The sequence below is a fragment of the Myotis davidii genome, unplaced genomic scaffold (assembly GCF_000327345.1).
Source record: "Myotis davidii unplaced genomic scaffold, ASM32734v1 scaffold18, whole genome shotgun sequence".
NCBI lineage: Eukaryota > Metazoa > Chordata > Mammalia > Chiroptera > Vespertilionidae > Myotis > Myotis davidii.
The window spans coordinates 5,943,722-5,960,867 of record NW_006292696.1 but is presented as its reverse complement, the minus strand read 5'-3'; the positions used below and the strand labels follow the sequence as shown (position 1 = coordinate 5,960,867).

General features: G+C 42.6%; 1 protein-coding gene across 1 annotated transcript in view; it reads right to left on the bottom strand.

The window, feature by feature from the left end:
- Positions 1 to 17,146, bottom strand: part of SGCD (sarcoglycan delta) — a 301,109-nt gene that overhangs the window by 105,124 nt on the left and 178,839 nt on the right. The window contains exon 4 of the mRNA XM_006766292.2: positions 4,112 to 4,199. Within this exon, the coding sequence (XP_006766355.1) occupies positions 4,112 to 4,199 (88 nt within the window). The remainder of the gene's footprint in view (positions 1 to 4,111; positions 4,200 to 17,146) is intronic.

Sequence of the window (17,146 nt, the reverse complement as noted above, 5' to 3'; positions counted from 1 at the left end):
CACTAGCCCTCTGATAAAAATAAGGGCATTGGAAAAGCTTCTTAGTGAGTGGGGAACTGAACTAGCAGACCCACAGGACGTGGGCATTGTCTACTCCGACTGCCTCCATGCTGCCGGCGAGAAGAGCGAGCGGCAGGAAGGTTGGGTGCTCTCTCAAGGTCAACAGGTGAATTAGTGGCAGATCTGGGTCTGGAGCTGAGCTTTCGTAATTGTTCCACAATAAAAAAAAAAAAAAAGGATGTTCATTTGTCCAGGCAGGAGGAGGCTGGAATCAACACGCAGAGCAGATAGAAAAGGAGCTTGTAGAGAGGGAGCCTGAAAGAATAGAGATGTACGGCGAGGGCTTCAGGTTAATTGTCCCGGGAGGACTAAGATGACTTTCTTGGTGACACCCTAACCTTCAGGAGAGTCTGAATTACTTGTCAATGCTTCGGGGTTGTTACCTTTTCTTAGGGGGGTGATTGGGGATCAGGAGGTATAGGGGTACTAATGAATGAATGAATGAATGACCCTGGAATGGGCACAGATGAGTCCAGGTTGCCCACTCTAGATCCAAGCAGATGGCAAAGTGGTGACATCTCTGGGGAACACACACACTTGGACTTTGCCTCCATGAACCTGGGCCATCACATGAGATGGGGCCCCTGAGGAGTCGAGACCACCTGCCTCTGTGTAAACTGTGTTTACTCCAAACTTATGATCGGTACCTGTGGTGTACAGGAGAGTGTACTGAAGAGACAATGGCAGTAATCAGAGAACAGAAAACACAACTAAGTTACTTGCTTTGCAGGGCTTCTCAGAACACAAAATGGAATTTACCAAGGGCCAGAACCAGTTGGGTGTATCAAACTCATTAATTGGTAGTTTTAGCCAAAACCTCACAGCATACTGTGGGCTCAGTTGTGCAGATGGTTTGAGCTTTTGTCAATTTCATCTGGTGCTGCCAAACCTCCTCAGACATGGTGAGATCTTAAAAAAAAAAGACTCCAGGACAGGATTTTCAACCAGTGTGCCCTGGCACGCTGGTATGCCACAATAATTTTTAATATCTGACTATTTAGTCAGGGGCACTGACCTCTTTTCCCTTAGATTGTCAAATAATGACAACTGCCAACACAACAATAGTCATCCCATGTGAATGAATCAGCATTATACCAATTGTTTTTGTCAGATAGGCAAACCATATAATTTTGGTGTACTGTAGAATTTTAGGAACTTGTGTATGTGTGCCATTAGATGGAAAAGGTTGAAAATCGCTGTTCTAGAGAGAATGCAAATGGTACCAGAGACTGACTACTCAGGAGGTGAGCCCATTGATCCTCTCTGAGGTAGAAAAGCCACTGTGTGTAACATGGAACTAATCTCCAGTTAACCGCCTCTGTGCATGGCAGTCGGTGTGTGAAATGAAGCACCTTTTCCATTCATCTCCTCCACTGGGAGACCTGGGATTCACTAGGATGCATCCGCAGTGGCCCAGGCCACCAATATGGATGCTGGAAAGGCCTGCAGTCTATCCAGTTGAATTTCTTTCCCCAACTCCCTTGATACTGGGTCCCTTTCCCGCTCTGGCGAGATGTTGTGGAAGATCCCCCCACCATTTTATTGTGGCAGGTCCCAGGGTTTCCTGCTAGGACCCACTACTGAGCGGACACTAAAATCAGCAGCGGTCTAAGGCAAAAATCTATTTGTGGTCTAGCCTGGGAACTGAACCATCACTTAAAGCATTGCTTCATCGGAAAAGGGTACCTGAGTTGCTAATATTGCAATTTCTTCTGGGCTTTTGAGACATTCCTTAGGTAAACGGGAATTCTTTTTTTCCCCCTAATGTTTTTATTGATTTGAAAGAGATAAAGGGGGAGGGGGAGTAGAGAGATAGAAGCATCAATGAGAGAGAAATATCATCAATCAGCTGCCTCCTGCATGCCCCCTACTGGGGATCATTGCTTACTGAAGCTGTTTGTTTAATTATTTAGCACTGTGACTGTGGGTCAGATGTTCCGTAAGCATCACCAACAATCCACATGCATGCCCCCAACCAGGGCATATACTCTGACCAGGAATTGAAACATGACCTCTTGGTTTCTAGGTCAACATTCAACCATTGAGCCACACCAGCTAAACGGGAATTCTTGAATCCTCTGGATTGCCATAGTAAACCTGGCCTCTTGGACGACGGGAGTCATTTGCTCTCAGATAAGCAAACCAGTAAATATAACACACTTTAGAAGAATCTCCTGATACTCCAACTCTGTGTGCATAAATGTCAATGGAGAAGCCTGAAGGAAAACTTTCGGGGTGGGGTGTGTGTGTAGGAGTGCTTAGAATTATATTTTGAACACATCTGCTATTCCTCTTTAGAAATCATCTTGAAAGGCTCTTCCCAGCTAGTGGTAGAAGGGCCTTTTGCTCATCTCATGCTAACATTAGCTATCTTGTGCTTGACCTTAAGAGTTAAGGATAGGTATCTCAGCTCCCAAGAGGGGCTGACTTGGGCAGGAGAGCCAGAAAAACAGAAGACAGGGAAGGAGGGAGGCAAGAGAGATCAGAGAATAGTAGAGGGGAAGGAGGGTGGGAGGGAGGGAAGGACAGAGAGAGAGAGAGAGAGAGAGAGAGAGAGAGAGAGAGAGAGAGAGAGAGAAGAAAGAGAGAGAGAGAGAGAGAGAGAGAATGAGAAGACAAGGAGGAAGAAACGGGGAAAAAAACTGATTCTTTGCCTTTTGCTAAGAAATAGTCATTTGGGCAGTTTCAGCTTCATCAGAACAAAATCTCTCAAGTCAACCAAATCTCCCACTGCGAATAAATGGCAAATGATCAACAGGCTAAATAAGTTCCTTTTGAATGTGGAACTCTGGGAGCTGGAGGTTGGATTTATTCCCCTCCTGGAGGCAATTTTCACACATGCTACTTAAATCACTGCTTACTGAAGCTGTTTATTTAATTATTTAGCATTGTGACTGTGGGCCAGATGTTCGGTAAGCATCGCCAACAATCCACATGCATGCCCGCCGGAACAAGCTGTTTATGGACTGCTCCTGCCACCCCTGAGTCCTTCACTGGTAGATGGTCCCAGTCACCCACGGGCTGTGGACCCCAGACAGCCATAGGCAGGGCTCCCGTGGGGCAAACAGGGAGGCTCTTTCCCCAGCCCGACTGCGCATCAGGCATCCGTTTCCCTGGGCCACGCGTGTGAGTGGGGTTCCAGATGTTTCAGTCGCAGTAACATTTCATTCAGGGCAGGTGGGCAACTGCTTTCTCAAAATGTCCATCTGTGCACTTTCCTCTCAGCCCAGAGGCCACAAAATGGCATTTTCTGTTTGGACATATAACAATGCCATTTGGACCCCTCCTTTTTTCCTTTCCACTGTGAGGTGCTTGCTGATTTCTGTTTACTACTGCTCGTGACATACCGAGGGGGCACTGGTCATACCCCGGGGGCACTGGTCATACCACACAGCACGTTACCATGGCCATGAGGTCTCTGTTTATCACCCCAAGCATTATTGTGGCCAATCAATCCCTGTTTACATTTCAGGAATATGCAGCTTACTACCCTGGAGGTGCTTTCCACAGCTGTTAGGGGCAGATCTGCTATCTGAAAAGGAGCCACGCAAACATATTCAGTGGGGGCACATCTGCATCTTGCAGCTGAGGTAAGTTGAAAGTCAGCGAATCTGGCAAATTCAGCTGAATTCAAAGTATCATTAAAAATCCCTTTGATACCCCATGAAGTATGGTGAGCACCATTTTGTATACACTGTGCTCTCTCTCATCAACACAGCCGGCTTTCTTCCAGAGCCGAAGCAGAGCCTTTCCATGGTTAAGTATCAGAGTAAGCCCCTGGCTTGTGTTTGGGGTCGATGCTACATGAAAACCAGTCTATTCCCCCTAAACAAGTATCATTGGATTTGTATACATTAAATGTGTCTTTAGGAAGACACTCTACCCTTTGGTAGAAGCATGGGGCACACGCTACCTTCCCTTTCTCCACCCTGTAAAACGTGTTAGCAGATACTGCATTATTTAGTTCACATGGTTTACATTCAAGCTTTGGCTCTGCATTTTCTGAGTGCTTAGCATGGACCAGGCGCTGCGAGGTTCTTTCTTCTCTTACCTGTTATCAGCTGAGTTAGCACTTTAGTCTGGTCATTGAGAATGTTCACTGTCACGTTTCTGGCTGATTTGAAGTACAGGGCATTACCCTGTAATAAGAAAAGAGGAGAAATGCATGAAAATGACAGCAGCTTTCTAAACAAAACACTATCACCCCAACTCTTGAAAAGACTGCACTGATTTTAGCCAAGTTCTAATTGATGTCTTTATTTAAAAACATCAAGTGTTTAATGATCCCCACAAGTGTGATAATTCATTGGCATTCATCCAAAATGAATTCCCTCTAAAGAAATACAGATATACACTCAACATAGATTCCCACCCCCCACTTTCCCCCCAACACACACACATGGTTGAGTCCGACAAGTGGGCTACATAGAGCCCTTTGGTGTTAGTTAGCTTTGGTACATGGGATGGTAAAGAATGACTGATAATGTCCTACTCTCACCTTTCCTAGTTTTATAATTTGTCCAAAGGAACCATGCAGAGTCCTTAATAGAGACCAGAAAGCTTGTGTAAAATAGCCAATATCTGCCCTGCTGATGTCCACCATCTGTGAGAATCCACAAAGACTGAGGTTGCTTAGTAGAGATTTTTGCCACCCAGATGCACAAAACCCAGAGACCTGTTTCCTTCCATCTCTTGTTTCCAAGTTTCTTTTCCTTCAGGCATTCTGTGCTTTCCCCCAATTCCCTCCTTTATCAAAAAGATCACCCAACTCCTTTTCACACTATCATAGACATTGCTGAGGATGCCTCAGAACAGGGGTTGGCAGACTTTTTCTGCACAGGGTCTGCTGGCAAACAGTTTAGGCTTTGTGGGATGTATAGTCTCTGTGGTAACTACTCAACTGCTAACTGTTGTTTTGCTGCAAAACAGCCACAGACACATCTTGCCAGACAAATGGGTATGGCTGCATTCCCGTAAAATTTTATTCATCAACAATGACATCTGAATTTCATATAATTTAAAATTTCAAATTTATGTGATCTTACTGTGTCATAAAGTATTTTTCTTCTTTTTCCTCACCAATCATTAAAAAAATGTAAAAATTAGATTACAAGAGGGAAAGGGAACTAGGGGGAGGTAGGAGAGGGTTAAAGAGGGATAAATGATGAGGAAAGGAGACTTGGCTTGGGGTGGTGATCACACAATACAATGTACAGGTGATGTATTATAGAATTGTACCCCTGAAACCTATATAATCGTATTTTTATTTTTTCTATTTTCAATCCTTACCTGATAATATGTTTGTTAATTTTTAGAGAGAGGAAGGGAGAGAGAGAAACATCAATGTGAGAAGAAATATTGATAGCTTACCTCTTGTATGTGATCTGATCGGGAATCAAACTTGCAACCTAGATATGTGCCCTGACCAAGAATGGACCAGCAACCTTTTGGTGTATGGTATATGCTCCAACCAACTAAGACACCTGGCCAAGGAACTATATAATTTTATTAACCAATGTCACCCCAAAGAATTCAATTTAAAAAAGACAAAATATATAAAAATTATTCCATATGAGAATGGGCAGAGGGTTGGATTTAGCCCACAGGCCATAGTTCGCCTCTGGCTTAGTGTTCTCCCTATCCTGGAGTAAATTAAAGCCATAACTAAAGGATGAATCCCTGACAGAACATGTCAGTAATCAGATAGCTGTTATTAGAAAAACGAACGTGGGTAGTCTTGTCTTTCTAAACCTTTGTTACCACATGGCATACATGTGCCTGAAATTCAACAATCGCAGTATCCACTGAGTCCCAGACTTAGAAAAATCACTGTCCTAAGAGTTGGGAGGAAACTGAAGACAGGCAAGACTTGGTCTTTACTTTTAAAGTCAATGAGTGGGCACCCATATGACACCAGGCAGAGAACAGTAGGGTGATTAGGGAGCTACAAGCAAAGTGTGGGGGAACTTTCCTGAAGAGTAAGATTATTTGTGAAGCTGTGGAGTGGGAAGCAAAGGAGATGATAATGTTTGAGCTGAGCCTTGAAAAGAACACAGATACGGTTTTATCAAAATGAAATGCAAAAAGGAGGTCATGGAGGTAGGAAGGATGTGGGCTGATTGTCTGGTGTCTTTTCCTTCTGAAACTGGTGGGTGTAGGACCGTATCAGTGAGCCCAGCCTACTGCCTGCATAAGGCAGGGCTATCCTGACAGGCAGCCCACACCCAGGCCTGAGGAGGTTTCTACAGGTGAATGAGGGGATGAGGTGGCCAATGCCAAGGCAGTTTTCTACAGAAGAATAGTCTAGAGTTAAGGTCTCTCTCAGCCAAGGTCAACTGATAAAATTGGTAACCAGTGTCCGTGACCCACTCAGGCCCTGAGTAACCAGTAGCTTTGTGTGAGAGCTGTTGTCCTGGTGTTGGGGGGACAGATGATGACCTCTGCCACATCAGGGCCACCACAGGTTCACCATAATCTCCCACAATGCCTTCAAATTCACATTTTGCCAGATGAAAAGCTTTGTTTTGTTTTTTAAATTGGATCAGAGTAGAAGAAATACATTAAATCTAATATTGACATAGGTTTTCTTCTGTCCATTAGAAAACAACAATCAGCCAGAAATAGTTCCTTTGGCATTGCTTCTGCAGTGCTTAGTGATTGTACTTACAACTTAAAAACAATGTAAGAAATGTGAGAATTCAGAGCTTGGAACCTGAACAGGAAGCTACATGTGTCTAGTGTCTAGAGCAGTGGTTCTCAACCTTGGCTGCACATTAGAATCACCTGGGCATCTTTTTAAAATCCTGATTTCTGGGTCTCATCCTCCAGAAATTTTGTTTGTTTGTTTGTTTTGTTATGTGGTGAGGCCACAACATTAGTAACAAAGAAACAGAATTTCTGGAGGATGAGGCCCAGAAATCAGGATTTTAAAAAGACTCCCAGGTGATTCTAATGTGCAGCCAAGGTTGAGAACCACTGTAGATTCAGCAACATGATGCCACAGAGAGAAGAGCAACCTGGAATCAGAGGACTGGATGGACAGCATCACCATGACCAGTGTGGAGCCTTGAGAAAATGATTTAACTGTTTTGTGGCTTATTCTATGCATTCTCCACCATCAACAAACTCATGGCCCAGGCAACTGAGCACTCTGTGCCATGTGAGCAGGAGAAACCTGGAGTGAGCCCATCCCACTTCCAATCTCTACCATTTCCTAGTTGGGTGACTTTGGGCATGTAACTTAATTGTACCAAGCACCAATTTGTTGTGGCCCTAATCATGCTTCTACGTGATCTCTTGATTTATCAACTTTAGACATTATCCCACTGGATTTCAGCAATGGTATGGATTCTTCCTTACAACTTCAGCTAAATCAATATTCAGAACCTATATTATTATGATTGTGTGACATCCTTTTCCTTTCTTGCACATGTTTCTTTTCCTGAAGTCAATAAATGTTAAGCATTTTGTATACACTGAGTACCTAGAACATGTTATATACTATCCTAGGCCCTGTAGAATGGAAAAGATATGACCTTTATCTTTGAGAAGCTCCTTGCCCAGGGGGAAACTAAGTCAATGCAAAGTTACCATAACAACAACGTGATATCACTTCAATTGATATCTACGCTTTCCTGGTATGAACGGTACATACTTTAATATTTGTCCTTGATGGCAGCTATATCACCACAGTCTGTTCTGAAAATCCTAGATGGTGGTATATTTGCCTTGCCCTCTGAGGAGCTAGCCACCTGATCTGGGAATTGAGAAAGATGGAGAAAACCACAAGATAGCGCATAAACAACTTCTACACTCAGGGAAGGCTTTCAACTCTCAGTGCAAAGGAAGTTCAGAGAAGAAAGGGATCAATGTGATGAGAATCCTGAGGGTCTTCCCAGAGGAGAGACTGGCTGGCTTTTGTCTTTACAGGGTGGTTCACAATAGCATAGTTTCCATCTAACGTTAACTTGGATAACAAGGGAGGCTGAGGCTGGCTTTGTGGAGTGAAGGTTCAAAGTGTAAGCTGTGGAGCCACACAGATCTGGGATGGAATCATAACTCTATGTTTAACTAACTGTGTGGCTGTGTGTAAATCATTTACATTGTTTGAGCCTCAGTTTCTACATTTATGAAATGAAGTTAAAGGTTACCTAATGGTGTTGACATGAGAACAAAGAAAGACAATGTATGTCAAGTGCCAAGCACAGGGGTGACCAAAATACTTTATAACAAAGGAACAAATGAAACATACATGAGGAAGGCTCCTCAGAAAGTAGCTGATTCTAGGACTGGGGCAAGGAATATAAAAGATGATCCTGGAGCATCTTTTAATGCCAGAAAGGAAGAAAGTGCTTAGAAAACAAAGAAACTGACACAAAAACACCCCACAATTATGAGAGGATGTCAAAGAGACACAGGAGACACTAGAAATAGCTCCCAATGCTGGAACAATTTGAACAGCAAAATAAATAATGTAGCATTGAATTATAACCCAAATCATAAAGTAAATATCCACGAGCTCATCCTGATATAAATTATTGAATAGATAAATAAGTGGGAGAGAATAAACACATCTCCCATGTGGAAGAATTCCTAACAATTTTCATAGTTAACTCCCCACTTCTTAAAAGTGGGCTGCACATAATAACTTCCTTTCAAAGAGTACAGAGTGGAAAGGGGGATGATAACTTCACAACAGAAAAATCTGACAAACACTGGCTCAGCCAGGTCATCAAGGTCAACATCAACAGTGATAATCACGTTAATAGTATGAACCCTTGGTATACGTAGGTGCAGAAAATGACACTTCACCTCTGTGGGCCTCTTCTTCAAAACCCATAACCCCCATCTAATAATGAGAAAAAAATCAAACAAGTCTCAATGGAGGGTCCTTTTGTAAAATACCCGACCAGTACTCCTCCAAGTTGGTAAGGTCATCAAATCAAGGAAAATCTGAGAAACTGTCACCACCAAAAAGAACCTTAACAAACATGACAATTCAATATAATGTGGCAGCCTGGATGAGATCCTTAGGCACAAAAAGGATGTTAGGGCCCTGGCCCGTGTGGCTCAGCTGAGTGGAGTGTTGCCCCATAAATCAAAAGATGGTAGGTTCAATTCCTGGTCAGGGCACATACCAAAGTTTTGGGTTAGATCCTAAGTCAGGGTGAGTATGGGAGGCAACCAATCAATGTTTCTTTCTCACATCGATGTTTCTCTCTCTTCTCTCCCTCTCCCTTCCTCTCTCTCTGAAATCAATAAAAAAAAATATATATATATATCCTCTGGTGAAGATTTTTTAAAAAGCATGTTAGGTAAAAACTAATGAAATCTGAATAAAGAATGGACTTCATTACTAATAATGTATCAATTGGTTCACTAAAATTGTGACAAAAAAGCATGGTACCATACTAATGTTAGATATTAATAATAGGGGAGACTGGGTGTGTGTCTTTACAACTTTTCTGTACACATATGTAAAACTATTATAATATAAAAATTTTTTTTTGGGGGGGGGGAGAGCTACATTAGGATGTCAAATTCTAAGATGTAGAACTCCAGAAAGAGACTTCAGAAGACAGCCTTCTCCGAGTAGTCAGGAAGCTTACTACATCATCGGCATGGGATTTCCCATTGGGGTTGATCATGTTATTAGAAAATTTTCCCTGAAACAAATCTATTTCCATGGGAGTTTGTCTTTAGGAAAACTAAAATAAACAACAGCATATGGGCCTCTCTGCCCAGGGCTCTCTATACACTGTCATTTTCCCCTAATCAGCTTACAGAAAACAGGGTGATCAGAAGTTACCAGCTTCTCTGCAGTAAGTATCATAATGTATTGGCTACAGTGATCACTGTTCACTACATAATACTAACTCTTGATATAACCAGGAAAAAAATTATACAAACTTAGATTTGTCATTAAAATCATCCCGAAAAGTAGTTTGTAAGTTTATTTTCAGCAAGCATCAACTGTGTCTATTATTATCATTTGGAATAGGATGTTTTTGTCTTTAAATGGACTCTTTCAAACACATGACAACAATACTATAGAATGATCATTTCTCTTTTACTTTGGAGTATTTTTATATAATGATGCTTGGGTGGATTCCTATTCTTTGAAAAAGGTTTCCAGTTGAGAATAATAAAGCTCCACTGTGAAGCACTCTTCAGAGTAAGCTGGGAACGGGTCCAGGTTTTACTCTCTGCACTGTGCCCAAATTTGGGTACATTTAGGTCTCTCTCAATTCTGAACCAAGTTGAACTGCTCTGTTTAATGATTCTTTAAGAGCTGTCATGTTAGTGTGACACTGGAGGGGGACTGTCAGCTTTGCTAGTTCCTGGCACCTTCTTGGCACCCACTAGGCTGTCAATAAATATTTGCTGAATAACTGAATGCTCAGATCACATTAAAAGTCACCAGAGAGAGTTGTCCAGAGAAGAAGTCATTAAATGAAGGTTGACATCGGCTGTCAAAGAGAGCTTTCAAAAGGCAAACCTTTAAGGATGGCTGCTGTGAAGATCTAAATATAGAAAGCCGAGTGTGGCGGGAGGAGTACATAATCCACAAATATTTGTTTACCACAAATGGAGTGCGAGGAACTGTGGGAGATGCAAATGAGAGTTGAGATGTTGAGCCTGTAGAAGACAAGGAGAAGCAGGGGCACAAACCATTACCCCAAATTCTTCCTGACATGATTACATCATGCCTGGAATCTTCCCTGGGCTTGTAGCACCCATCTGGCATGTGGCATGGAATATGTCCTCTTTCAACCACCTCTTATCAGTTCATTCCATTAACACCTCCGAGGTATCTTCTAGGCAGAAAGTAGCGGGCCAAGCCCGAGCAGGTGGCCTCTGTTCCCCTAGAGCTTGCAGCCTAGTTGATGACCTTACTAACTCTGAGGAGCAACTGGTTGGGTATTTTACAAAAGTACCCTCAGTTAAGACTTGTGTTTTTATCTTCTCATTATTAGATGGAGGTTATGTGATCGAGACTAAATTGAGTTCCGTCAAGGATTATGTAATTGCAATGAGTGCAACGAATGCAAAGTAAGGTGAAACAAGAGCACATACAGGGAAACCTACCGTACTTAGGGCCAGCAGGGAAGGTCTTTCCAAGGGAGAGACATTTGTGCTGCAGTCACAGGGATGAGTGGGAATTAGCTGCACAAAGAACTTTTCAGACAGAGCAAAAGACACTGTACTGACCCTGAGCGGGGAGGGAGGTTGGTATATTTCAGGGACACAGAGAGAGGCCAGTGTGGTTGGAGCATGACTGCACGAAGATTGGAAGGTGGGAGCGAAACCAGAGCCATTTAAAAACAGGTAAAACAAGCCATGTAGGTAACTTTCAGAAGTGAACATTGGAATATCTGTAGTTTGGCAGACATTGATTAGCTTTTTAAAACTGAGTCTATGCAGATTTTATTTTAAAATAAAGTCTGAACAAAACACCCCAAAAATACTTATTTGATTCGTGTATTTTGGTCAGTGGGCATGTGTGGGACCGTAATGATGGACGACAGGTCTGTGATATGAGTTGAAAGGGAATAATCCGAGGCTGGCAGGTTTTTTTCACTAATTATTGAAATTGAAATGACTTTTAATTATAATTAATTGTATACACTCTTTGAAGAACTATCGAATTGCATTTCCTTAGGTTAATATTTGAACAAATCTATTACTTATTGTAGAAAGTAAAATTTTCACAAAACCTAAATGCAACCCTAAACGTGAACTGCTGTTCAAACAAGATGGTTAGCATAATTTAGGACAAGTGCAACATAACAAATGAGATAAAAATGTACAGTGGGAAACACTCCGCATTTATGATTGTACAGAAGAAAAGTCAACAGACATTTCAATTCTGTAAACTGAGCGACTGTCCTGCTCATATAGACAAACCAATGGCTGAGTCTCTGAACCACGCATATCAAACTCGCGGCTGGTGGGCCGCATGCCTTCAGATCTCTCACTTTATGGTCTAGCTAGCAGCACGAACGAGGCTTTCTATTTTTAAGTTTCTACTTGGTTATGAAATCATGCCATTTCTAAAATTCAAACAGTTAAGTCAATGTGGTATAAGATTCTTCAAATGTGTTTTGATTCATCAACAGGAAGAATGGATAGAGAAAATGTGGTATATATACATACAATGAAATATTATTCCACCTGAAAAAAGAAGTAAATTCTGACACATGTTCCCAAATAGATGAGCCTTGATATTATGTTAAATGCAATAAGCTAGTCACAAAAGGACAAATACTAAGAGTTTCCACTTAGATGAGGTTCCTAAGAGAAGTCAAATGCACAGACAGGAAGTAGAACGGTGGTTGCCAGGGACTGAGGGGAAGGGGGATGGGGAGTTAGTGTTTCATGGGTACAGTTTCAGTTTTGCAAAATGAAAAGACTTTGAAGATGGATGGTGGCTGCACAACAATGTGAGTGCGCTGAATGCCACTGAACTGTACACTTAACAATGGTTTATGTGTATTTTACCACAATTAAATTGTTTTCAATGCATTGCGACCTTTAGAAAGCATGAAAAAGGTGTTTTTATGTAACTCCTTGCTCCTTACTTTTCGTACTTTTCAGTAAATCAATTCTCCAGCCAACCAACACATCAGCATCGTAAAGGACGGATTCTCCTACCATTAAGCATCACACTCAACTTCCTCATTCTTGGATAATAATTCCAGACAGAAACGATACTGAATGTGGCAAATCTCTCTCTGATTTAGCCTGAAACACTTAAGGGAGTGAGGCGAGAACAGTCTTCACACTGCACAGACCACCCCGTGGCGTAGCTCCTGGTCAGACTGGCTGGGCTCGCCTCTCAGCTTCACCACTCAGAGAAGTGAGCCCTTGGATATGTGGTTTGATCTCTTTATCCCTCAGATTCATTATCTGCAGAAAGTGTTAATAATTAAACTGACCTCGTAGGGAATGGGCACTTTGCACAGTGCTTCTTTCAGAGTAAATGGTAATAACTGTCTATAATCACCATCTCCCTCTTGTTAATAACTCTGTTAATTAGCGGAATATTGTTATTACAATTCAAGAAATGAAGAGTGAGGGAAAAGAGGGACCTTTTGCATTATATTCAGGATCTGATCCTTCTGAGACCCTCTGGCTCAGACCTCTCTCACCTATCACCAGGATTTCTGAACAACCTCTGTCTGCTCTCCTTGTTTTTATCCTTGCCTCCCTCTCCTCACTCCCTGAACCACTATCATCCTAACATAGCAACCTGAGTGGTTCTTTCGGAAATATTAAGTCAGATAACATACTTTCTTTGATCAAAATCTTTCAATGTCTCCGCCCTTTTCCTCAAAGTAAAAGTGAAAATCTTTACAATGGCCTGCAAGGTGCTACATGGGTCTGGTCCCTATCCCCTGTCTGACCTCATCTACACCTCTGTCCCTCTGTCCCATACTGGCCTCCTTGTAGGTCCTCAACATGACAAGCATGGTCCTGCCTCAGGAACTCGGCACCTCAGCCAGGAACCCTCTTCTAATATATAATCTCATGGCTACTTCCCTCATCTCTCTCATGTCATTGCTCAAATGGCAACTTCTACAGAGGCCTACCTTGACCCCCCTACTTAATTCTACAACCTGATTATTTCTACCTTTAGGGAAACAGATGGCACTGACCCCTATCCAATAGGAACAGCTCTGATCTGTGTTTCTAATTCATCAAAACTAAGTTGCCCACGTCTGAAAAGTCAGAAAAAACTTTCCCAGGAGTTTCACTGCTTTGCTCATTGGACTAACATGAGGCTGGAGAAATTTCAGCCAGTTTCTTGTTACCGAGTGTTGGTTAATTCCTTTCAAATGAAGAACCATTCTTTATGTGTAACATGTACTAAGGCAGAAATAAATGTTTCTGTCACCAGCTGCAAAAAAAAAATGGCCTGAAAGAATCCCAGAAGAATCTCCAGAAGCCAGCAGCTATCTATGTGACTTCATATTTGCAGAGGGGAAAACGGAGGGCCAGAGCTGGCCAACGACTTCCACAAGAACCACAAGGTAGAAGAATCAAGGGCTCTGTGCTCCGTATGCAGGTGGGAGTAACAGAATGGAATGTCTCTGCACATTTTCTTCAATTCAGTCTTACCCTTCATTAAGACTGGCCTTCCCTGCATGTGTGTTTCTCTCCCCCCTCTCCTGGAGTAACTTCTAATTAATGAGGTTGTTACTGAAACTCAATGGCTAATAAATAATGGCAACAGCAGCAATTATTATACTACGTGCCAGAGTAAGAACTTTACATGCATTGGACCATTTCAACCTAATAACAGTCTCATTAATTATAAACATTTTTATCCCTCATCTTTTCTTCAGTTGGGAAAACTAACAATCAAGGATGTGAACGGACTCATCTGAGTTCACCCAGAGAACCACTGGTAGAGGACAGACTTGAGCTGTTCAGGAGTTTGTCTATTGCCAAAGCCAACGTTCATAATCACTTTAATACATCATGCTGTTTGTAATTAAAATTCTCTTCAGTTCAATACATTTGTCTGAAATATAAAGGATGAGGAAAAATACAAAGTAGTATCTCAAACTCTGACAATTTTCCAGTATTAACTTACTAATGGGTTGTAAATTCCTTCCACATCTGAATTTTAAGCTTTTTTTCTATTATAAAGTCTTCCAGTTTTATGGATTCCATGAGCCTCCTTCTTTGTGGCATGAATACAACCCACACTTGAATTAATGCCAGCACCACGTGGAAACTCATGGCAGTGTTTAGCAGCATTTCTGGGTGTAACCCACGCAACTTTTGAGAAACTGAAGGACTTCTGTCCCAAGTTTCCCTCTTGAACTGGCTGAAGCAACATTATTTAAATTTATTTACATTCCAATGAGAAGAAAGGCTTTTCCCTTCCAAAGGGCTTTTGCTACTGCTCTGAAGCTGAGAAACTGGGGGAGAAAACAGTTCTGGTGGAAGGAAGAAAAATTACATTTCAGCATGTTTGCTTCTATTAAGAGATGTAAAAGGAAACTGTTACATCTGGCTCCATTTCCTTGCCAAATTCTTTAATTGTTTTGTAATTTGAGGAAAAAACCAAAGGTGATGAAAGAAAACTGACAGAAATAACTAACCATAAGTAAAACAAGCCCAAAATAGAATCCTAACTCCATTGCCATGACAATTTATATTTATATTTCTAACCTCTGACCCCTGTTACCACGGAAGTCTTTTTATGTAAACTTCTGATATTGAGGGGAAAATATAAAGAGATCCATAATTTTTACTCCCTAGAGCCGATAAATATCATTAGGCAGAAAATGACACAACGTTATAATAATGCAGAGTTCATGATGGAAAACCTGGTTTGAGAGATGCAGGGGCACACTTTGAAAATACAAATGTTTCTAGGGCTTGAAGCTAAAACCAAGACCAACCCTCATCTTCCTTCCACTAAAAAGAGGCCCAGCTTAACATATTCCTACTCTGGATAAGTCAACAAATCTAGCTGGCCTCTGCTCTCCTCCACACATAACTTTTACCCCCATTTCAAAGCAAATGCATATTGAGTTCTACTATATACCAGGCATAATATAATAAAATATAATCCTATATGATAAGAGAGATAAGATCATGAATCAGCAGGAGGGTGGGCCAGCGAGGTACAAGTGGGCTGTGGAGAGCTACAGGAGGGGGCAGGGCAGCAAGCTATGAGGCGGGGAAGGGGGCAGGGGCCTCGGAGAGCTACAGGAGGGTGGCAGCAACCTACTGGTGCACAGATTCATGCACAGGGCTACTGGTATAATATAAAATAATATAATATAATATTTCCGGACAATGCCATGGTGGCAGGGGCCGAGGCAGAGGCACTTGAGGGTGATCAGGCCGGCAGGGGGGAGCAGTTAGGGGGCGATCAGGCTGGCACGGGAGGGTAGTTAGGGGGATCAGGTCAGCAGGCAGAGGCGGTTGGGGGCAATCTGGCTGGCAGAGGAGTAGTTAGGGGCATCAAGCCGGCAGGCAGAGGTGGTTAGGGGTGATCAGGCAGGCAGGCAGGTGAGCAGTTAGGAGCCAGCAGTCCTGTATTGTGAGAGGGATGTCCGACTGCTGCAGGGATCAAGCTTAAACCGGCAGCTGGACATTCCCTGAGGGGTTCTAGATTGGAGAGGGTGCAGGCTGGGCTCAGGGACCACCCCCCTCCTGTGCACGAATTTTGTGCACCGGTCCTCTAGTTATTTTTATATTATCTCATTTAATCCTACAACCATCTGATGAAGTTGATAATCTGACCATTCACTGAGAGGGAGAAGGGGCTCGCCCGAAGTCATCTAGCAGGTGATAGTTGAATTGGATTCAAACTATATCTGTCAGATCCTAGAACAGAAGCTCCCAGCCCTGCTCTTTGTATAACACATGGCACTGGCAATTCATCCATCAAATGCCTGCTTCCAGAGTATCCCACTAAAGTCCCATGACTGTGGAACTGTTTCTCAGGTCGGAAAACCTGAGTGGGGTGTTTTTAGTTTGTTTTTTAGGACCATCTGCAAGTGCAGACAGAAGCAGTGTCTCCAGGTACAGTGAGGATCCCGAGGTTTCTCTGCCCATAACACTGGACTCCTTGGCTCACATCTGAAAGCCCTTAGATACAACATCATTTCATTCACATGGGGTTTTGTTCTCTCCTCATAAAAATGTACCAGGAAGGGCATTAATCCTCAGTGATTATCAATCTCTGACTCCCCTTTCCCACTGAGCTCTACACATCCTTTCCTAGGTGGCACAGCTAGGCTCAGTGGACTAGATAATGAAAAAGTACTTAAAGATCATAATGACATCTGGTCCCTCTTTCTGTCCCCACTGGTTGGTACAGTGTCCGACTCAGAATAGGAGTCAAAATTGGTTGTTTGTCTGAAGGATATCCTCATGCATACTTGCAAGTAGGAAGTCAGAAGTGTGACGAAACTTAGAGTGACAAGATAGGGAGTTGAGGTCTGGCTGGCATGGCTCGGTGGTTGAGCATTGACCTATGAACAGGAGGTCATGGTTCAATTCCTGGCTATAGGCCAGGGTTGTGGGTTCAATCCCCAGTGTGGGGCTTGCAGGAGGCAGT